General features: G+C 45.8%; 1 protein-coding gene across 1 annotated transcript; it reads left to right on the forward strand.

Moving 5' to 3' along the window:
• Positions 1 to 88: 88 nt before the first annotated feature.
• Positions 89 to 24,284, forward strand: cilp2 (cartilage intermediate layer protein 2). The gene is made up of 10 exons (XM_061237794.1): positions 89 to 152; positions 9,143 to 9,238; positions 10,322 to 10,591; positions 12,244 to 12,426; positions 14,147 to 14,302; positions 15,529 to 15,846; positions 16,294 to 16,402; positions 16,710 to 16,867; positions 19,254 to 21,682; positions 21,874 to 24,284. Exons 1-9 carry the CDS (start codon positions 89 to 91, stop codon positions 21,668 to 21,670), a joined length of 3,771 nt encoding a protein of 1,256 aa, XP_061093778.1. The 3' UTR covers positions 21,671 to 21,682; positions 21,874 to 24,284.
• Positions 24,285 to 24,487: the final 203 nt, after the last annotated feature.

Below are 24,487 nucleotides of genomic sequence, written 5' to 3' on the forward strand. Positions count from 1 at the left end.
AAAAAATAAAGTTGGAAAAGGGCTTCTGAGTTTACTACCTTGAGTGGAAAAGTGATACACATCGCGGGAACACTCAAAGACTGAGACCATGTGGGACTTTAAGAAGGTGGCACTTTGTCTGCCTATCCTGCTCGCAGTGGCCCTAGCACAAGGTAAGGACTACTGATTTCTGTCTCCCTCACTTTCTCGCTCGCTCTCTTTCTCTCTGTCTTTATTTCCATCTGTCTCTCTGTCTCTGTGAGGGCGTGTGTGTCTGTGAGTGAGAGATGGTATGTTAGAACTGCAATTACGCTCATTTAACCTGTAATGATAAACTTATGATAACTCATGAATGATAAATTTATAAACAGTATAGTAAAAATAAAACAGTTATCTGTTTCAAAAAGAGGAAAGGCTGTCAGACCATTTCACCCATTTAAATTGAATGAGAAGACAGCCACACAAATGTCTGACGGTTCTGAGGTTCAAACGGATTCAAGCCCTGCAATAATAATGTCAATTGACACGACTGTCATTTTGAAGGGGCCATTAAGCAGACATTGTGACAGTCTCTTTATGCATCCTTAAGGTGCTGCTATATCGTGGTATAATCACAATATGAGCATCTTAAAGCTATTGAGTGACAAGCCTCAGATATAAGACCAAAGAAATGGTAGTTAACTACATGCTGCCCTTGCACTGTTACACTTGTGTTTTTCACACATCCTATTTTGCTTATATCAAAATCTCTAAATTGTACAGTATGTCTTTGATCCAGGCTTATCCATCCATGTATGAAAGTTAGTTGCAGTTATTGCATAGAAGGCAACGTGGTGATGTTTGTTTGACTTGGCAACGCACTGTTATGTAATGAAATGTCTCTTTGGCAAATGTGAATTCCATAGACAGTCAGGGGAGGTTCAGTGGGTGAATAAATCATCCGGGAGCCAGTGAGATCAGCTGCAGGAAGATGATCCCATGAGGGCTGGCCACCAGTGTTGACAAGTTATCAGCAACGCGCATTGTCCTTGCAAAATGTGTCTCATGTGTGTGCGTGTGTGTGTGTGTGTGTGTGTGTGTGTGTGTGTGTGTGTGTGTTTGTGTGTGTAGACAAGGTACTGTGTGGCAGTCCCTGAATACTAAGCTATCTTAGACAAAATACTTTGGGACAAGCAGATGTTCAGCTTTGTTAATAATTCTATAACCAATATATACTCAGTGATCACTTCTTTAGGTAGACCTGTACACTAGCTTGTTAATGCAGATATTTAATCAGCCAATCATATGGCAACAACTAAATGCATAAAAGCATGTAGACGTGGTCAAGAATAATGTTTTTCAGACCAAATGTCAGAATGGGCAAGAAATGTGGTCTTCGTGACTTTGACCGTGAAATGGTTGTTTGTGCCAGACAGGGTGGTTTGCGTATCTCAGAAATAGCTGATTTGTGAGAATGGTGTCAAAAACAAAAAAATCCAGAAAGCAACAGTTCTGCGGGCAGAGACCCGTTGTTAATGAGAGGGCAGAGGAGAATGGCCAGACTGGTTAAAGCTGACAGGAATCCAAATAACCACACATTACAACAGCGGTATGCTGAAGAGCATCTCTGAACACACAACGCGTCATAACTCTAAGTGGATAGGCTACAGCAGTAGAAGCCTAATAAATACTTAATAAAGTGCTCACTGAGTGTATTTACCATGTAAATACCAAGGGTCAAATGGTCATAATAAGTATCAATTATGCATTGAGGCCAGTCGACTTAGCCTTCCAGAAGACAACAAAGTGTACAAGCCATTATATTATTATTACTGTTAATACCATTTATAATACAGTTAATTGCAAAAGTATTAGAACTGTGACACAATTTTTGTTGTTTTACTTCTGTACTCCAGCGCAATGGATTTCAAATAAAAGTCAATATGAGGTTAGCGTGCATTAATTATCTGCTTTAATTTGAGGGTATATACATCCATATCTGATGATCCATGTAGGAATTACAGCCCTTTTAATACATCGGCCCCAATTTTAGGCAAGCAAAAGTCATCATGTGTAATACTTGGTTGCAAATCTTTTGCATTCAATGACTGCCAGATGTCTGCCACCCCTAGACGCCACCAGACACTGGGTGTCTTCCCTGGAGATGATCTGCCTGGCCTGTTCTGCAGCCATATTCAGTACCTGTGTGTTTCTGGAGCATTTTGCCTTCAGTCGTGCCTTCAGCAGATTAAACGCTCGCTCAGTTGGATTCAGGATGGAGGATACACTTTGCTACGCAGTCAAAAACATTGCACTTTTTGGCTCTGGATGACTGTTAGGCTGCGTTATGCAGTATGTTTGGGGTGATTGTCCTGCTACAAAGGGAAGCACTGTCTAATGAGTTTTGAGGCATTTGGTTGGATCTGTTCTGTTGAAAAAGGGTTTTTAAAGTATTTTAAAGTATTCTTCAGCCATCCACTAAAATCCTCTTTTGCGGTCGTTTGCTATTGCTGACCTCACCATTCTTGCTTCCGAGCAATATATAAAACTTTAACTTTAACACACCCAAAGCAGCCAATTGCCAAAATACTTTTGCTCCCTGAAAATGGGGAGCTAGGTGTGCAAATGATGTAAATACCCTCAAATCAATGCTGACAATATTCCCATAGATCATTTCAAATCCAACATACTGGACTACAGAGCCAAAACAATACAAATTGTGTCACCGTTCCAAAAACGTACAATTAAACAATGAAAATGTGCCACACACCACTGGTCCGTAGGGGATAGTAATTTGAATGTTTAACTCTTTAGAGCAGCCTAGGGTTTTTGGAATGTTTCTTTAAAAAATATATTTATCTAAAGTTTTAGAACTTTATTGCTTTCAGTTACCAATAGTGTTTGTTAGCATAAGAACTTTCAGTTAAGAACATTCTAGCCACATATTTGTGACCTCACACCTTAAAGATTCTCTGATTCAGTTTGTTCCCCAGTCCTCCTACTGCTACCACAGAATGAGAAACGGTAGACACGGGTCTCATCTCCCCATCCTCCACCCCCTTCTCCCTCCTTTGATATGTCTTAAGACTTGTAAGATCTGAATTAAATTGAACTGTCAGTCACCGGTGAGAGACTTTAAGCAACGGTGCCCGTCTGAGAGTAACCGCGATAACATTTTGTACCTGAGGCGCTGTTCCGAGGGCATTTCATTAACGGGTGAAGGCAGAGAGTGGTGGATTCAGGACATTCCTGTGAGTGACAGTAACACAAACGGCTCTCTCTCCTCTCTACTTCTCTCTCTGTCTCTCTCTGCTCTTCCTCTCTGTCTCCCCCCCCCTCCCTCTCCCTCCTTTTGAATTTATGATCCATTTCCCAATTTGAGCAGGCAGCTGCTCCTGGATGTTTTGCAGCGCCGAAAAGGAACGTGGGAGCTAACATTGTCGGAGTTAAGTCGAGGTTTTAAAGCCGTGTGTGTTTTAAATAACCAGACGAGCCGCCGGGTGAATCTGTAATGAGCCTCACTCTGGTGTGCCAGGCAGCCGTGGTATGGGGGCTTTCTGTGGGTGATGGAGCCATTTCAGCAGTCCAAAGTAAACACAACCACCCCTTAATCTGCCTCATCTGTGAGCTTAATTCTCCGGGGGCTTATCTGAGTGCATCCATCAAACACATTCCAGCGCAATACGCATTACTGCAATAATGACAGATTGAAAACGGAAATCAGAGGCTCCAAAAAATCAGATGACCAAGACCAATCAAATGAAATACCTCTATTCCCATTCCCCGCATCACAATGCTAAGGCTTGTTCCTTGGGAAGTCTTATCGCGCCATATAATTTCCATTCCCAAAAATAATCTATAGACTATAAATCTTGGATCGATTTCATTTCATAATCCAAATTGCCGTGCAACAGTCTATATTCCCGACACCGTGTGTTCCACACACTGTATAATACATTGTTATTTTTCTACGCTTCAGTTAGAAATGCGTCAGCAGCAGCAGAATTGCAGTACGCACCCAAAGCTACTGTTTTTCTCTTTAATCACAGGGAGTCACGGGCCGGTCCCCATCACTAATGCTATTGTCAGAGGCGAAATTGCATCTACAGTAATGGAGGACAGATGTGCCTATTGTAATGCGATAAGAATGATCATGAAGCTCAGGGGAACAGTCGCTCAATGGCCAGTCCAACGCTGGAGAGAGTCGGACAAGACAGGCCTCTTCTTAACCCAGCACCTGTGCCAGACTCACAAAATGGCCTCCAAATATGTGACAAAGACACATTCGCTTTTTGGAGAAAATCTTCCGACTCGTTAATCTCTAATGGGGTGTAGAGGACACAATTCGGCCCCATTGGCTTGCCACGGTCCTTGACCGACTTGAATGGCTTTTTAATGTTTTGTATAAATAACTGCTTGTTACCTAAATCCCAATAAATCAATGACGGCCGGTGGACTGCTCTGATGCTCTGAACACTCATGAAACACACTGCTGTTATTGCACTTAACTGCCATACTGCGGTATGGCTGAATCAACACCGTGACTTTGAGCAAACCGCCATTTATCCCAAGACTTACATAACGCAGAAAAGTGTTTTGACATTTTGTCTTGTTAGGGTCTGGACCATTTTGAACTACATTCAGACAAATAAGCCAGACTTTCTGAAAGGACTGCATTGCTGCCAATCTAATTCTGGCATCGCAATCTGGCTAATCTGAAGAGACCCACTGTGGGTAAAAGCTTATTATTATTTTTTCAATTTTTTTCATTCTGTGTTTTATTAGCTGCTGCGAAAAGGGTGAAATGAGAATGCTCTTTTTATTTCTTTGGAGGGTACACAAATCACTTAAAAAGCCTCCTTCGGGAAAAGCCTCCTTGTTATTATTAGATTGTTTATGCTTGTGTACGCTGTTACTGAATAGCAACTCGGCTACCATTTGGTCACAAAATTCGCAGTATCACAATGAACCTCCTGACATGGTGGACATGCACCTTAAATAGCATGTTCTGAAATAACACGGGGTGGGTTAAGTCCTGTGGATTACAGTACTCTGTTCAAGATAATTCATTGTTTCCATGGTGCCTTCTGACACGCTATGCCAGGGGGCCTCAACCGTAGAAAGGAAACACTTAACAATAAGGCTCCATGAATTGGCATGACCTAATGTAGTTGTTAATGAACTACTACTGAGAAGTCATTCTGTACAGCACTGTTAATGTATCTGTACGTCGTTAATTCATGTTAAGAAGTACAGGAGTTATTGCCATTTCATATTGGAATGAAAAACTCAGTTAATGTATTTGTTATTGGTTAACTAATTATACACTCATCCCATGGTTTGCCAATGTATAAATATCATGGAACAAATATGTTAGTTAGTTATTAGCAAATGCATTAACTAATGAAAAGGTAATTTCAGGCTTAATTCATGTATTTTCTTACGTCACATTACGTTACAGTTATTTAGCAGACGCTCTTACCCAGAGCGACGTACAGTGCAAATCCAACCCAGGGACAAGTGCGTTGAGGACCTTGGAGGAAAGTACAAATTCGAAGTATTTGTCCATCATTAATTCATTACAGTAGTTAATGCCAATTCATGAACCTTATGGTGAAGTCTGACCAAATCAAATGTGTCACTGCTCGGTTGGAATGCCACACTGGCTCTCTGGATCATTTTAAGCGGGGCGACGTGGCTCAGGCATTAAGAGCGGTCGTCTGGCAGTCGGAGGGTTGCTGGTTTGATCGCCCGCCCGGGCTGTGTCAAAGTGTCCCTAAGCAAGACACCTAACCCCCAAATGCTCCTGACGAGCTGGTCGGGGCCTTGCATGGCAGCCAATCGCCATTAGTGAGTGTGTGTGTGAATGGGTGAATGGAGAAGCATCGATTGTACAGGGCTTTGGATAAAGGCGCTATATAAATGCCTGCCATTTACCATTTAAGTGCCCCCCCCCCCCTCCTATGCAGTCATTTCTAACGTCTCGTAACCTTGCTGAGATTTCCTCTATGGTCAGGGGCGGTGCCATGTAAATGGTAAATGGCAGGCAGGTAAAGTCGAACCGGCAACCTTCCGACTGCCAGACGACTGCTCTTACTGCCTGAGCCACGTCGCCCCATGTCAGCGAGGATGACCAATGAAATCGAGTCTTAGCACGGCACTAACCAGCCACCAATTCACTTACAATCTTTCCCTGCACTGCCTGTTTTTAATGATGTCCTACTCGGTCCCTTTAAAGCCAATGAAAAGGCATTCGTGTCCCTGGTCGCATAAAAACACACATAAAGTCACTCGGACTGAAATGACCGTAAATAGTGTTAACAGGGAAGTGTTAACGCCAAGGAAATACAGGCCATAAAGTCGAGCCCTGGAAGCTCTGAGCTGTGCAGCTGGGTGACTGATGTCTGTGCTTCACATGATGTGTCTGCGGCATTAAATACGTCGCATAGCAGCCTTCCTCTTTATGTACATCACGAGTGGCTCTCGTACACATAAACGAGGCAGTGATTTCAGAAACACGTCTCCACTCCACTCGTACGTTGAAGTGAAAAGTTTAAGTGTGCATTAACAGGCCTGTGAGCTGTCTGTTCATTGTTTCTTTTATATGCGCTCTCTTGGCTTGGGTACACAAATTACTGCACAAACGAAACAAAAAAACATGTATATATTTGCGCATGACGCACTGTATATAAGTCATGCAGAGTCACAGAAAGATAGCCAAACGTCTCCAACCAAGCTTCTCTCTCGCCGTTCCACTTTGCACACCATTAGCACTAATTTAATCATTCTGATTTACTGCTTCTCAATATATAATTACCCTGACAGCAAATTGAAATTCACCTAATGCAAATTCACGCTCTGAGCACTGTTTAAAATCATTCATGCTGAATGTGAGTGTTATGCTCATCGAGTGAAGGTTAGGGCAAAAGAAACGCAAAAACAGAAACGGCATGTCGGAGGGCTGCGCAGGGCAAGCTTGAGTGCATCGTGACGTTACCGAGGAAACACTTTTAATCACAATACTTTACTCATGATTTACTTTCCATCAAATTAAACTTTCAGTCTGTCTTGCAACCAGTTATGAATTGCTGTCGCTGATCTCCCCATTACATAAAAATCTCAACGGGAGCTGCTAAAGGCGTATAAAAGAGGGTTCCAAGAGATATATAACCATAAAATGGTTTCCCTCCCTTCATTTTATGGTTCAATTGGCTGAATCCCAATTTTATGTGTTATTTACAGGGATGGCCTGCTGCGTCAAACACAGTGAAAAACAATAAAAGTGATACAGAAACAATCTGGCACACCGAAGGAAAAGGGACGAGTGCCACAAAGCGCAGTAAAATCTAGCGGAACGGGACGAAGGAGAGAGTCTGCACGGGGCGTTTTTGCATTTCCTTCCAATAAACTCCGCAGTTCCCCTCAGAAAGCAGCGGGCGCTCCCCCCAGACGCCCCGAATGGCTTTCTCAGGCACTGGTGACCTCATGCGGTGAGCAGGGTGTTGAGTGACTGTCTAGCTGTCTGTCTGGAGCCCCCGTTTCCCTGTCGTACGTACGGCGGGTGTGATCGATCGGCGTGGGGGCCGAACGCCGGGGCTGCTGGGCTCCGGGGCTCCTTAACGAGTCTACGAAGAACAGAGAGACGGGGCTGCGACGCCGACGCGGAAGAAGGATGTTCTCGCCGCGGCGGAAAAATAACGCTCTCCTCGTTTCGCCCCTCTCCGCTCACACGCCAGGGCTAATGATTCACCGCCAAAGCCCAGGCAGTTAACTCCAGGAGTGGAAGTCGGGCTTGACTGCCATCCTGGCCCAGTCACTTAGAAAGGGTGGTTCATGAGCGCTGATTCATCTCAGTTACCGTGGATATTGACATCGATGAAGACGTGTTCATAGCGAAGAGCGTTTGGACCTGATGCAAGATGCCAGACAGCCTTGTAAAGAAACACTGTGTGTTACACTTATGAAGAGCTCAGAAAGCAAAGCAAAGTAAAGTACATGAACGTGAGAATTAAAGGCAAACATAATAATCGTAATAATTCAAGATCTAGCTGCAGAATTATGTAAGAAGGGCACACAAATTTGAAATAAAGTAACACACACATACACCCATGCATACGCACACACATGCATACACACTCGCACACACACGTGCGCATACAGACACACACACACACACATGCATACAAATGCATATGTACACATGCATACACACACGCACACACACACACACGTGCGCACACACACACACGTACACACACGCACACACACGTGCGCACACAGACCCACACACACACACACACACACACGTGCACACACACACGTGCGTACACACACAGGTGCACACACACACACAGTGCCCCCACGCTCTCCGAGAGCCTGGGGTGTAATCGACCGTGCGGAACATAGCTCACTGTCAAAGAACAGCGAAGCACTTCCACCTGTCTCTGCTCAGCTATCTCCGTGTGCATCCTGGCCTCTGCCGTTCCCCAGCATTCCTTCAGAGATGCTCCAGCGTGGAGCTCAGCTCCTGATTACCTTTAAACAGAGGAGAGGGAGGGCGCCGGCACCAGGCAGGGAGAAGAGAGCACCGCAGATACAATCAGGCTCCAGTGATTTTCCATATGTGCAGGACTGGACTCTGTTCAGCACAGCAGCAGACAGCCCCAGGACCAGGGAGGAGGAGAGGGTGGGGGGGGGGGGACTCACAGCATGAGGTCAGGGAGTCAGATGTCTTTGGAGGGCTAAGACGCGTCTGGCAGTGGCCGGACCAGACGGACTCAGCTACGGTGCTGGACGCGGGGGCGGTGAGAGAGTAAAAAGGCTAGACTGGCGGTAATGTTCTAATGCCGCACTGAACGCAGACACCCAGGGGCAGCTACGGAGATCAGGTGTCTCCCGAACCAGCCCCCCACCCCCAACCAGGGACCAGACCGACAAGACATTCCTCCTCAAATTCACTACAGACACTAGTTTTGAAGAGAGAACGTGTTGCAGACTAGGCCGCCCTGCTGTGTAGCTCCAACACTGCTAATGCTTATACCTCAGTATTTAGGCCTCACTAAATACCAAGGAACCAGATCCGCTGGTCAGGTGCTGGCCAGACACTCGAGATCACTGTAAGGGCAGCCGTGCAGGTATGGCTGCCCTGTCTCCTAACCAGAATCTTCCTCCCCGTTTCCCACAGATCCCGTCTGGAGCAACTCGCAGGTCAGAAAGCGGAGCCAGAGGGGCAGGAACAGGAAACAGGCCTACAACACGGTGCTGGGGTCCCAGACCACAGGTGACTGTCTGACTGCTGCTCTGTGGGCCACGGTCTCCCCTTGCAGTGCTCCAGACGACCTCCCTCCTGTTCCGACTGCTCATTTACCGGTTCTCAGACTGATCGTAATCAGGAGGAAAAACATCATGAAAGAATCCATTCGGAATGTCCATTAAACCCACTGCAAAAAAACATGTACAAATAAAACCCATAAAAACAATGAGGGAATTTAGCCTAATTTAGCCTGGAGTTTGGCCCTGTCCTTACAGTGCATATGGTCTTATTTAAGGAATAATCAAGATAACTTTCCCAATCACTACTGGGTAACGAGACAATAAGGCTTTTAAGTGCAGGGACTGTGGCTCAAAATGGGAGTATGAAAGGTTGAAATGATATTTATTTAAACATTATTTAAAAAGTGCTTTTTAATTCAGCAGAGAGGGTCACTGGGTGCAGGTTTGCGCTGTCCCGGTGACAACAGCTTCCTCTCATAAATCTCCACAATTTCCCCGTGACACTTCCCTGGAGCGTCCTTTAAATGACGCGACCAATATTTCTGTGGAAAAATACGAGGCACACCGCCACTGAGCTGCCACGCGGTGTTTCCCTGGAAACGCGCTGATCCCGCGGCACATGGAGCGCAATGGCGTCTATCAGGGGGGAATCTGTAAAAACCCCAAAATAAGCTACTCCCAGCAAGAACTTTAGTCTCATAGTTAAGACTTTAAATCTTATTCCTTTTACTGCAAGACAAGCAAAAGATTTTGTCAATGAAGTGAGGTGGTTTGACTCAAGGTTTGTCAATGGGGGAAAGAAAATTTCCCCTGTCGAGCAAACATTTGTTAAAACAAGCTAACATTTTCAACTTGAGAGAAATTGATTTTAGTTTCAAATTAAGACTATAACATTAGTTAAGACAGGACTTTCTTGCAGTGGAAGAGCATTCAACCACTACCAATGTGTAGCACCCACCCGGGGGAAGCACAGCAGCCATTTTGCGCCAGAATGCTCACCACACCACACAGCTGTCGGTCATGTTCACCCGAGTCCGTGGAGAAAGCGCCCCCCCCAGGGTCCGACCCTCCCATGTGTCTCCTCACGCAGGGCCGACCGAGTGGACATCCTGGTTCAACATCGACCACCCCGGGGGGAACGGCGACTACGAGAGGCTGGAGGCCATCCGCTTCTACTACCGCGAGAGGGTGTGCACGCGGCCCGTCGCCATGGAAGCGCGCACCACTGACTGGGTGTCCGCCGCGGACACCGGCGAGGTGGTGCACTCCAGCCTGGAGAAGGGCTTCTGGTGCATCAACAAGGAGCAGCCGTACGGCCGGCTCTGCTCCAACTACCACGTCCGCTTCCAGTGCCCGCCAGGTAAACAAAAAAACTGGGTTTGGAAACCCAGCTGGTAGCTGGTTGAACAGTACAGACCAGCTCCCGGCTGGAAATGGTTTGGCTGGTCGACCGGGTCAGACCAGCTCACAGCTCAACATGGTTTGGCTGGTTGACCAGTTCAGACCAGCTCACAGCTCAACATGGTTTGGCTGGTTGACCAGTTCAGACCAGCTCACAGCTCATCATGGTTTGGCTGGTTGACCAGTTCAGACCAGCTCACAGCTCAACATGGTTTGGCTGGTTGACCAGTTCAGACCAGCTCACAGCTCAACATGGTTTGGCTGGTTGACCAGTTCAGACCAGCTCACAGCTCAACATGGTTTGGCTGGTTAACCAGTAAAGACCAGCTCACAGCTGGACGTGGTTTGACCAGCATAAGCTATATTCTGAAACAGCTAGCTCAGACAGGCTACCAGCACTAGCTGGTTGACCAGCTCATATCCAGCTCGACCAGTTTACGAGCAGCTTGACCAGTTTAATTTACGAGCTGTTCAAGCCGGCAAAACTGGATTTTACAGTCCAAAAGGCGGCCGTCTTTGAACCAGTGTTCCCGGGCTGCCCGACCCTGTTTCAACCGCCATGAAGGTTTTCATTTCAATCCTAATTTGGCACATACAAATTCTAATTAACTGCTCAGCAAAATATCTAGCTGTTGAATGAGGTGCGCTTTGTTAGGGTTGGAGTGAACACCTACAGGAAGAAGGTTGGATGGCCCTGCTGACATAGATGAATCCAGGCATGTGGTTCGGTATTTGATCCCCTGTGGCACTTGCTGCTTTCTGTATAAATAAAGTAAAAAAAATATTATATTTGAAAGGGCAGACTGTCTGCGCTCCTTTTAGAAAAAGAACGTTGTTGGCTTGGACTTATACAGCCCGTTTTATCTCATAATCTTGAAGCACTTTGCAGTGTAGAGGGAAAACTTTCTCCAACCACTGACGTGCAGCGCACACCTGGCCTGGCAATTGGCAGCCAAAGCAGGAGACAAAGCAGAAACATCACTGTCTGATGCATGTTCTCACCCTCCTGTAATGGAGCATGATTTATATTCTTCATATCCTTTTGTAGAAGCTGTAAGAGTGGAGGAGTTTGTCAGGTGGGGAGAGGGGAAGGACGATTGACCAGCATTTAGGAAGCATTCATAACCAGCTCATACCCAGCTAGACCAGCTTTATGATCAGCTTGGCCATGCTGGTTGACCAGCTCATACCCAGCCTTACCATTTTATGAGCAGGTTAACCAGCTCAATTTTCAAATAGGTCAAGCTGGCATAGCTGGATTTTACAGCAAGATACCAAAGTCAATTTTAACCTCATAATGGATAAGGTTAGGATACGAACAAGGGAATGCTGGCCCTAGACTGGCCTGCATAGGCGATCCTGCCCTGGGTGTATCGAAGTGTCCCTTAGCAAGACACCTAACCCCCCAAATGCTCCTGACGAGCCGGTCGGTGCCTTGCATGGCAGCCAATCGCCGTTGGTGCGCGAGTGCGTGTATCAATGGGCGAAAGGGAAGCATCAATTGTACAGCACCTTGGATAAAGGCGCTATATAAATGCCAACCGTTTACCGTTCACCATTCGGGGCTCTATGAAAGGTTAGGCTGACCTCTCCTCGTCGGCGTGTCTCCAGTGCAGGCCTACTGGACGGACTGGACGGCCTGGAGCAGCTGCTCGACCACGGCCTGCAGTGACGTGGGCATCCAGGTGCGGGAGCGGACGTGCGTGAGCAAGCAGCCCCAGACCCGGCTCCTCTCCCCGCCCTGCGAGGGCCCTCAGATCGAGAGGCGCGAGTGCGCCTCCCCTCCCTGTCGAGGTAACGCCGTTAAAAAATAAAATAAAATAAAATAAAAATAAAAAATGTTCCCGACGAGCTGGTTGGCGCCTTGCATGGCCAATCACCGTCGGTGTGTGAGTGTGTGTATGAATAGGTGAATGAGAAGCATCAATTGTACAGCGCTTTGGATAAAGGCGCTATAAAAATGCCAACCATTTACCATTTACTCTCCCTTCTGGAAAGTCCTCAATGTGAGGACGGTTGGGCAGAGCTCTGAGAACAGTATAACTCATATTACACCAGCAGCAAGTTCTCAACTGTAGTTTTGCTATTCTAGTTTATGCTATTCATATCATAAAACAGTACATTTAAAAAGGGGGGGGGGCACTGCTATCAAGTGTACAGCACTAGAAGTACCTTAAAAACTACTGAAAGAAAATCCGTACTGAGAAGTAAGCTAAGTTCATCTGGAGGACCTATGACATCATATTTAATTAACTAGCCAGATTTAAAACTGTATTATTACAGTTTGCTGGCAATGTTATTTTGGCCATAGAAATTTAAATAGAGATATTTAATACATTGCAATCAGGCTAGCTAGTCGGTTGTGGTACGTGCCAGAGGCCTATGTTGTTGACCAGAATGATGTGATCTGGCATGACTTCCAGGCCAGGCACTCATGTTAAATCATAGCAATGCACATTTTGTTTCACTTCATGTTGCATATAAATATTGAAACATTTTGCACTGAAATCTCATTGGACAGAAATCCTATCATCATAACCTATCTATCGTCTTTCGACAACACATCTAACATCGGCCTGTCTACACTGTAATTACAGCTCCAACAATTCGCAGTGGAAAAATGTCATTCTGATCCAGAACCAGTCCACTGTGGCTTGATCCCGGTCTTGCAGAGGTGTAGACCTGACCTTAAAGCTTCCAGAAATGAAATTACACGTCCGTTTAAATTTGAAACCTGCACGAGAGATTTACAAGAGTGCAGCAGGAAGACATTACAAATTCCAGCGACTCGTGCGCTGGCAGTTTTCGTGTTCACACATGAAAGGCAGTCGGGGAGCGTGATTATTCCTTCTTCCGCAGCGACTGTTGACTGCGGCACGCTCTTAATTAGCCGGCATATCGCACACACCGCTGATGTGGCGCAGCAACGGGGATCAGGGCTTTGATCAAAACTGGCTGCCAGGGCAAACCTCTACCCAGAATGCTCAGGTGAACATAACTGACAGCTGAGGTGTAGTGAGCATTCTGGCACAAAATGGCTGCCGTGCATCCCCCAGGTGGTGCTACACCTTGGTAGTGGTTGAGGCGAAATTCCCCTTCATACTATTTTAATAATATTGGGGGCCAGCTTTAGCGTTGTGGCTAAGGTACATGATGAAGACCTGGAAGGTTTGTGGTTCAAGTCCAGGTGTAGCCACAAAAAGATCTGCACAGCTGTTGGGCCCTTGAGCAAGGCCCTCAACCTTGCATTGCTCCAGGAGGGATTGTCCCCTGCTTACAGTAATCAACTGTAAATTGCTCTGGATGAAAGCAGCAGCTGAATAACAAGTTATTTTCCATTATATTATTATTACGCCCTTCAAACAGACTGTCAGAGGCCCGAAACAGAGCCCTTCCTGGCCTGAGAAACACTGAACTGGGGTTTGGTCTCTGAAGTTCTGTCCCGTGGGGTTTGCTCTCTGAAGTTGTGTTCCCCTCAAACCCACTCATCCCCTCTTTCCTGTTCACCCTGAAGCCGACTGGAGCCCTTGGGGCCCGTGGACCACCTGCTCGGTGACCTGTGGCAGGGGGCGAAGGGTGAGGAGAAGAACCTGCCAGAAAACCTCCGTCACCGTGCACTGCCCGGGACGTCCCGTGGAGCTTCAGAAGTGTGGGAAAGCCCCGTGTCCAGGTACGGTCCGCCAGCTAGCACACAGATCACAGAATCTCGATCATGGCTGTACACTCCCCGCATCCTGGCTGTACACTCCCTGCATCTGTGGAGGTCTGATCAGGGACACACATAGATAGCGATTCTGGGGCCCCATCCTACTGGAATTCTTGAGGGCCCTCTCCAGCTGTGAGCCCCTAGAATCATCACCACCTTTCACCCCACTAGTGACGACCATGAGGCTGATAGCTGATAGCTGATAGGTAGCTTCAATTACTCATTGATGAGTACTAGATTATTTAAAACTACGGTGCAATAAGTAATTTGTGACACACAAGCCATGAGGAAAACATAAGGCATTTGTGAAGCAATGTAGAGTATGGATCGTCATACGGGTATATGGATACAAAGAACATCTTATAATATTAATGTATTTTGTTTATTGTTCTGTCCCTGGTTGGAGCTACGTGTACAGATGTCGACCTAGATATCACAATTCTGCATGCATATTAACAATCATATTTTTTTATACTTCAATTATTTAAGTGCAAGGAAACCAAGAGTAATTCATGAGCATCTTGGGTTGCCAGTTGTATATCGCTGATGTAGTACATGCCAATGAATAAGAAAATGCTTTGTGTGTGCACATGTGTGTGTTTGTGTCTGTGTGTGTGTGCGTATCTGTGTGTGTGTGTGTTTCTGTGTGTGTATGTGTGTGTACATGTATCTCTGTGTGTTTGTGTATGTGTGTGTGCGTATGTCTGTGTGTGTGTGCGTGTATGTGTGTGTCTGTGTGTGTATGTCTCTGTGTGTGTGCGTGTATCTGTGTGTGTGTGTGTGTGTGTGTGTATATGTGTGTGTGTGTCTCTGTGCGTGTATCTGTGTGTGTGTGTCTCTGTGCGTGTATCTGTGTGTGTGTGTGTATATGTGTGTGTGTCTCTGTGCGTGTCTCTGTGTGTGTGTGTGTGTACGCGTATGTCTGTGCGTGTCTGTGTGTGTGTGTGTCTCTGTGTGTGTGTCTCTGTGCGTGTATATGTCTGTGTGTGTGTGCGTGTCTCTGTGTGTGTGTGTGTGTATCTGTGTGTGTGTGTGTCTCTGTGCGTGTCTCTGTGTGTGTGTGTGTGTGTGTATCTGTGTGTGTGTGTGTGTGTGTGTGTGTCTGTGTGTCTGTGTGTGTGTGTGTATGTGTGTGTGTGTGTGTGTGTGTATCTGTGTGTGTGTGTGTGTGTGTGTGTGTGTGTGTGTAGCGGCGTGCCAGCGCGTGTGCTCAGAGGGCCGGCCCAGCAGTGACTGCAGCCGCTGTGTGTGTGAGGGCCACGTGCTGCGCGGGGAGGTGAAGGGCTCCACCGGCGTCCCCGTGTCCGGGGCCCGAATCACGCTGGACGGCCAGGACGAGCTCGTCCGCGCCCGCACGGACGCCCGCGGCCTCTTCACCGTCCCGGGGGTCTGCTCCCGCGCTCCCACCCTCGTCACCTTCCAGAGGGAGAAGTTCGCCCCCGTCACCATGCCAACGTCCAGCAACAGCACCGGAACGTCCTGGGTCCAGGCGGTCATGATGTCATCCGGTGAGACCCAGAGGAGAGCTTCCGCTTCTCATGATATCACCGCCGAGGTCGGCCTATGCAGACATTCATACGCACTGTCCAGACTGCGGGAAGCCGAACGTAATACAAGCGGCCACTGGAGAGATAAAAGGCTGTATTTTTTCAAGGATTCCTGAAGCAGTTAAAGCAAGAATACAGAGGCCAGGGGTTTGCAATTAAATCCCAAGACGGCAATGTTTAATAAGTCCCGAAGACAAGTTAAAATTATGCGCATGATTAGGTCTTGGGTTTTACATAATCTGATGCCTCAGTGGCATAGTTCACAGCAGTTAACCCTTTCAGTTAAACAACATTCAAATCTCAGACCTCACACCTTAAAGGCCTTAAGCAGAGCAGTGCTGTGGGTTTTTTTAATTTATTTTTTTATCATTGTGAGGATTTATCATTGTGTGGTCCTTTGCTCTACAGAGAAGCCGTACATGGAGAAACACCCAGAGGACAAAGTGCGCTACGAAGGGCAGCGTGCCACACTGTGCTGCAAAGCCACCGGGACGCCCGCACCAGACAAATACTACTGGTGAGGCTGTGCAAATCTACGGTCGTGCGCTTGCCAGAGCGTAATCCGCAAGCTAAACATAAACACGGTCAGGCACTCGACCGTAAAGCAGCTTAACGTTACATCCGGTTTATCACTTGATCTATTTCCCTTTTTGGCTTATTAATAACTAATTTGCCTCTGGTGAGAAATAAACACGCCACATGAAAAAGACAGATACGCCCGTCTGCGCGTTTTAATGCGAGCAGCTGGGCCGGCGGTGGTCTTCCTCTTGCCTTGTTCGCTCGAAATAAATCCGATCGTGAGATTCGCCTAATTTCGTTTCCAGGTATCACAACGGCACTCTGCTGGATCGCAGCGTGTACAAGTATGCAGAGGACCTGACACTGAGGGACCTGACGCCGGGGCAGACCGGGCAGTACCACTGCAAAGCCACTAGTCAGGCCGGCAGCATTAAGTCCTCCCCAGCTCTCCTGACTGTGCTCGGTAGGTCTGCTGCCATTGACTAAATCATATGCCTGCACATATAGACGTTACACAGGGGACCTTAAATCGAACAAGATAAAGAATAGCAAATGTACTGTGTCTGTTATTCTGAAAGTAAGATCACGAAGAAAAGAAAATAAGATCAGAAAGAATCAGGACCTCGATATATAACGCGAGCAAGAGTCAGGTTTGTGTGTATGCTTGTGTGTCTGTGTGTGCGTGTGTGTGTGTTTTGACATTACTGGAAACAAACCTTTTCCAAACAAAGATTTTTTTCTTGTTTTTGCCAAGCGATCACCCAAGATACAGCGAAAAACCACAAGCCCCCATTCTCTAGGGCTCTGCGCATTGAAGTGAAATCCAACATTCCCAATAAATCCAGCTTCTTGTTTTGCTTTGTCAAGTCAAACAAGTATGCGTTCCCACATCCGCGAGGGATAGATACACGCTGCGCGAAATCCCCCGATGCTTGTTAGTCGATATATAGATTGACCAAAAGGCCTGCTGAGGAGTGTGCTAAAGTAATCAGCGCAGAGCTTACCGAGAAGGATCAGCCATGCTTTTGATTCGCAGCAGGATAAGAAAAAAGAAAAGAAAAAAAAACGCACCAGTGAATGAAGCCAACGGCTCTGCCATGCTGAGCAGAATATTATGAACCTGATTTACTAAAACCGCTATACTGTATGGGTTCTGGGTCATTCTTTTCTTTGTATTTTAAATGTCCGTGCCACAGACAGTTATTCTCGGAGGAGTATGATTTAAGATGGTATCATATGCACTCGTGGAACAGGAAAACATTGTTTTTAAACGAATACAGTACTGTACAGTAGTTGCACTTGTGATGATTAGGTTCTTCCCTCCGTCAGCAATAATCTGTTTATTTTGGGAAAATGTTGTGATTATTGGACTGAAAACTAAACCGTGATGTCATACATGGAATTGCTATACTGAAAAAAAAAAAGGAAATTTATTGATATGAATTGTTATTCTTTCTCTCCAGTTCCCTCCTGGGATGCGAGTGAGCTCACTTATGCAATACACTAAAAGAGAATATTGTATTGTTTTTTCCCCTCCCGCCAATAATCATTCCATAGCAGAAGTTAAGACACATTACCAACATGGGTAACATTACCATCGCTGTGTTTGGGGTGTGACTAAAGTTAAACAGACGTAGCACACACACACACACACACAGACACACACACACACACAAACACAAACACACACACACACACACACACACACACACACACACACACACACAGGATTGTTCTAAGTGAATACAGATTGTGCATTCCTGCCATTCTGTATACCTTTCTTCTAGACTAAGCAGTAGAGACTACTGGAACAGTAGTATATCACCACAAGATTTTGAGCACGCTTATAAAGTGAGACTCACAACAGTTTAGAAGTCAGTGGCCATTTTGAGGGGCATGTCTTCTTAGCTGTGCATGGGTCAAACAAGCTCAACATTTGTTTGCCCTCTCAATGGGCCACTTCATTTTATTTGACCTCTTTTCTGAAGATTTATTGGCTAGCTTTGAAAATTTCAACTCTATGGAAAACATTTAAGCGATTATAAGACAATTTTGTTGTGCACATATTTGACTGAAAGGTAATAAATGAACCTTGGCAAGGTGTTGTGTTCCAGAAAAATGTTTGAATCCTCAGCAACCCACTTCACTTTCCTGCCAAGCGGTGAGCATATTTTGTCTGAAGTGAATCCATGTATGGTACAGTACCATTTTTAAAAGTAGTGCGTGTTGGAAATTGCTGTCATGACATAGGTCAAGTGAGAGTGCCTTGGCACTAATTTCCCTGGATTTTGGCTAAACATTTTCAGTCATTTAGCACAGGGAGATTTTTTTATTCAAGTATTTGGAACATTTAAGTGGATCAAATAAACACAAGCTTTTCACCACTGAAAATGTCTTCTTGGATTCACAAATATAGTGGGTTCAGTGAATAGCCCTCCAAATAGATCAATGAAGGGCAGCTTTAATTCAAAGGAAAAACGCAGTGGTCCTACAAGAAACAGCTTCTGGAATATGTTGTTGTATGAAAGTAATATTTTTACTGACTGTTGGCTGGGCTTGTGAAACCTGGCACTTAAAACCATTTTGGTAAAAAAAGAATTATGACTTGCTAGAAATGTCGTTTGCAGTTTAATTTGAATTTAATGACAGTTTGCAGATGTTCACAAGAGCAATTCTCATAGCTGTTAACCACCTGACACACCACAAGAGCTATGACGTTAAGCCGAAGTGCATGTCTACATGTACTACTTTTCATGATTTAGGTAGAAAGTTTGAAGCAAACTAAACTAGGGACTAAAATCAAGTACAAGCCGACAACATTAACGCCGTCTGTATTTTATGTCTTGTAGCTAAAGGCACACCCGCCTGCGTATCCACTCCTGAAAGCCACCTAATCAAGCTGCCAATAGACTGTGTGCAACCGGGAACTAACTCCATGTTCTATGACGCCGGGAGTTGCCCCCATAACAAGTGTGTGGGATCTCTGGACTTTGACCTCCGCTGTAGGGATGGGGGCAGCTATTGCTGTGGAGTGAAGCGCTTGGAAACCCGGGAGATCAACTGCGGCAGCTACGTCCTGCCGATCCGCGCCATTGTCGAATGCGGCTGCCAGAAATGCGTGGAGCCCAAGGTTCTGGTGCGGGGCCGGGTAGTCGCCGCGGACAACGGGGAACCCCTACGCTTTGGGCACATCTACATCGGGAAGGAGAGAGTGGGCACCACCGGGTACCAGGGAAGCTTCACCGTCCAGGTGTCTCCCGATACGGAGAGGCTGGTGGTGAACTTTGTGGACCGGCTGGAGAAGTTCATCGACACCATCAAGGTTTTCATCTTCGATAGGAAGGGGGGTGCTGTCTACCACGATGTGAAGGTGATGCGGAAAAAGGAACCGGTCGACATCAACTCGACGGAGACCAACACAATCTACCTGGGAGAGATCAAAGACGAGGATCCTATCGGCCAGATAGTTATACCTCCAAATTCTTTTCACAAGAACAACGGGGAGGTTTATGAGGGCACTGTGAAAGCCAGTGTTACCTTCATTGACCCCAGGAATATCACCACTGCCCCTGCCGCACCAGGAGACCTCAACTTTGTCAACAATGAAGGAGACATGTTTCCTCTCCGGACCTATGGGATGTTTTCTGTTGACTTCAGAGACGAAAGCAACCAGGAGGCCCTCGGGGCTGGCTCCGTACAGGTGCTTCTGGACACAGAGCACGTCAAAATGCCACAGCACATTTCCAATATGAAGCTATGGTCCTTGAACCCGGAAACAGGAATCTGGGAAGAAGAGAGCGACTTCCAGTCCACTCAGGCCACCGGTGAGGGGAATGGGAGAAGCAAGCGGGAGGAGCGCACTTTCCTCATCGGGAATATGGAAATCCGGGAGCGCAGACTGTTCAACCTGGACGTGCCAGAAAACCGCCGCTGCTATGTCAAGGTGCGGGCATACATGAGCGACAAGTTTCTGCCCAACGAGCAGCTTGAGGGAGTCGTCATAAACCTTATCAACCTGGAGCCCAAGCCTGGATACTCTGCCAATCCAAGGGCATGGGGCCGTTTTGATAGTGTGTTGACCGGACCCAATGGAGCCTGCCTGCCTGCCTTCTGTGATCCTATAAGGCCCGATGCTTATACGGCTTATGTTACAGCCATAATGGGAGGGGAAGAACTAGAAGCAGCTCCCTCAGCCCCTAAAATGAATCCCAATATCATTGGAGTATCCCAGCCATGTCTGAACAAGATAGAATACCGGCGGTCAGACCACGAGGATCCAGCTCTCAAGAAAACCGCCTTCAAAATAAATTTGCCCAAGCCTAATCAGAACAATTTTGATGAAACGAACGGGCCGATATACCCCTATCAGGGTTTGATAGCTTGCGAAAATGCACCCATCGACGCCAATCACTTCCGCTTCTTTCGCGTGGAGAAGGACAAGTACGAGTACAACGTGGTCCCGTTCGAGGAGAGTGACCTGACGACGTGGACCGGCGACTACCTCGCCTGGTGGCCGAACCCCCAGGAATTCCGAGCCTGTTACATCAAGGTGAAGATTAACGGGCCCAACGAGGTCATGGTGAGGTCCCGTAACTTTGGTGGCTCTCACCCTGCCACGAGGGGCGAGCTCTACGGCCTCAGGGATATCCGCAGCACCCGAGACATGCATGTGGCTAACATCTCCTCCGCGTGCCTGGAATTCAAGTGCAGCGGAATGCTTTTCGACCAAGACATCGTTGACAGGTCGCTCATCGCGGTCCTCCCCCAGGGCAACTGCCGACGAGTGGGCATCAACGGCCTCTTGCAGGAGTACCTCACCAAGCACCCTCCCGTCATGCAGAACAATGAGAGCTTTGCCTTCAACATGCTGGCCCCTGTCGACCCGCTCGGGCACAACTACGGCATCTACACGGTCACGGACCAGAACCCTCGGGTGGCCAAGGAGATCGCAATCGGGCGTTGCTTCGACGGTACCTCCGATGGATTCTCCCGGGAGATGAAGGCTGATGCTGGGGTGGCGTTGACTTTCGCCTGCCCAGAGAGGACTGTGACACGGGAGAGCCTTTTCCAGCGCCTGCAGACCAACCCTGGCCAAACTCTGGCCCAGGTGGCCCAGGACATGAGAGAGGCAGGAGGGGTGCAGGTCGGGAGAGGGGAGCCCCGAGTGGTAGCCTACCCTTCAGGCCAGCAGAGCCGGACCCAGTCTCGTAGGACCAGTACCACCAGCAGAAGGAGAACTCAAACCAGGACACGGATTCCTCAGTAGAATTACTGTTTGGTAAGCTACAAGTTCCTCTGAATGTAAAATACTGAAACTAAGGGAGCACTGGGCTTTTAATAGTGAATTTACTGTCTGTCACAATTTATTTCACAGTAAACTAATTTACTATCCTGTTCCATGATTAATAATGAAAAAATCTTACCATGCAATACATTTTTACTATGTCTTTCATTTGTCCCTTTCTACAGAAAAAATATATTGTCCACGGGGAAAGTACAGTGAGAAATGTGAAGATGAAGATATCACACAAAACAAAGATGGAGATCCCAACCTCAAACAAGCTGTTGATGTTGGACATGAAAGCTTTCCTGACACCTAGTGAGCATGTATCTCGCAGAAAACAATGCTCTCATCACCTGCACATACCCATCATGCACAGAGCAAAACAGATTCATTAAGATCACATTGCCTAAGTCAAAAGATCAGTTTGACACTAGAGCAGACACAACTACCAACTAGTTCATGAAATGTACCATTTGTATTCATTATATTCACAGCATTCCAGATTCTTGACAATTTTTCCCATACAGGATAGAGTACTTTAGTTTGAAGGCCTCGCGAAAATAAGAACATGAGCTCCATGTTGAAACGTGTCTAACAGCACATTCACTTCTGTGAATGCAAAAGTGTGAAATCTGTCATTCTGCTAATGAAAGACACATTTTTAGACAACCTTGTAGAGAGTATGGAATTGGGAGTTCCAGGAGAGATACATCTCTGTCCCTTTTTAAAAAGAACGTGTTAACAGTGCCGACAGGAAGACAGCCAGCGTTTACACTGACAGAAAAGTGCAACAGGGCTTTCGCCAAGACAAGTATTCCTTAACAAAATGGATCTCACTAGTAGACTAAACAGAGGCAGCGTTATAGAAGACCTGGACTGAAAGTAGTTTGTGAGGGGATACACATTTGCCTTAACAATCTGCTCCCCCCCATCCCCAGGAAGCTCCCTGAATCCCATTTTTAACTCAATCCTACATTTTCTCTGTAAAGAAATCTTGTAAATTGCATCATGGAGAATTAGCTAGACTAATCATAATGGTTACTTGACTGTATATTGTTTTTTGTTGGTGTCTTTGTCACTTGAAGTGCAATAGTAGTGTTAATGTTGACTTGAGTGCCCTGACAAAAATGTCCAAAGGGGCAGCCTAATTTATTATAGGATCATATATCACATTGGCTACATCCCACAATGAACTGAGCTACCTATACTACATATGAGCTTTGCAAAATTAAAATGCAACTTGGATCAGTTGCTGTACATTACAACGTACATACATCTACAGATAACAATTTTTTAACATTGGGTCAATAACCTCTGCATTCCAAATTGCATGTTGGTACTATATGTACTGCACAGGTAAAACAATGTTTAGCTACATATAACTTTGCTTCTTGCCAATAATGTTCTATATCTGTAATTAATTGTTCTCGCTGATGCATTAAGATGGTATTACTCCAACTCCATAAATTACTGATTTCCTGCCAAACTCCTTGACATGGGGCCATTTTGTTTATTTTACATATAATAAAAGATAAAAATAAAGATTTAAATTGAGTTAAACTCGTGACCTTCAATTACCCCATTTTCCCCTGAAAATGACTAAAATATGACCTTTGGGTTGCTTTCGAGTTTGACTAAAACAAAATATTTCAAGATGAAAATGTCTAGTTTTCTTCTGCTTTTTCATCAAGTCTAATTTAAGTCTGTAATTATAACTACAATGAAGTTGTGAAATTTATATTATAGGCCAATGAATTGGTCTTGAAGATCCAACTTGCTTTTGGTTTGTGCATAATTTGAAATATGAAATATTCATACCCTGATAGTGATTCCTTAGGCTGATGATTGCTTTAGCTGTATTGGCTCTGGATTTATTCATCATAAAACTTGACCACTATTCAAGCCTAATCAATCCCAAATATACTATTCGCCTGTAATGCATACAGTACAGTCCGTAAGTATTTGGACGGTGGTATAATTTCCATTCTTTTCACTCTGTACTCCAGCACCCCCATTTTATGGGACCAAAAGTAATCGGACAGTTGGCTTATGAGCCGCTTCTGATTAGTCAGGTGTATCCAATCGCTTCCTTCCATTGTATCATTTCAAATACAGAGCCAAAAGAACATACATTACTTATAGACTGCACTGTCGATATGTATATAATCAAGATATTCTCACCAAGTCTTCACTAATAGAAAATTTCAAAGGCAAGCCATAAGCTAAAAGAGCTGCTAGGCTATTGCCACGCAGGACCTGAGCTAGCCACAGTTTGGCTAATCAATGTTGATCCCCCCACTAACACATGTTTCTGCACCAGTCTCCTCCACGGCTGTCTGGCAGGTCTCCACGAGGCTATAACTTACTTCAGAACATCCTCAATAAAATCAGCTTGTTCAGGTTTTTTCTACCATTTTCTTGGATACAGTTATGTTGTTGCCATTTCACTATGGAAAAATAAATCTGGAACGCTCATAAAAAAACATGAATATAGGGCAATTCCTCATATCTCTGTCTAAATCATTATGTAACATGTATTGCATGACTTATCCTGCCTTTTAAATATTTTTGTTCCGATTTATGTGTACATTGTGTATTGAAGGGACATTATTAAAATGTTTTTGAGGTGCTGTAAATAAACCTGTTGTAAACTTGGTTTTGCGTTACTGTGTGTTAAGCAATACTTCATGAAACATCGCAAAGGGGCTGAAGAAATATATTTATTTTATCACAAAGAAGAAAACCAACAATTTATTAGCTGGGAAACATTAAATCAAGCAGAGAAGGATAGTCAAAGTA

The sequence above is a fragment of the Conger conger genome, chromosome 4, assembly GCF_963514075.1.
Source record: "Conger conger chromosome 4, fConCon1.1, whole genome shotgun sequence".
In the NCBI taxonomy this organism is placed as follows: Eukaryota; Metazoa; Chordata; class Actinopteri; order Anguilliformes; family Congridae; genus Conger; species Conger conger.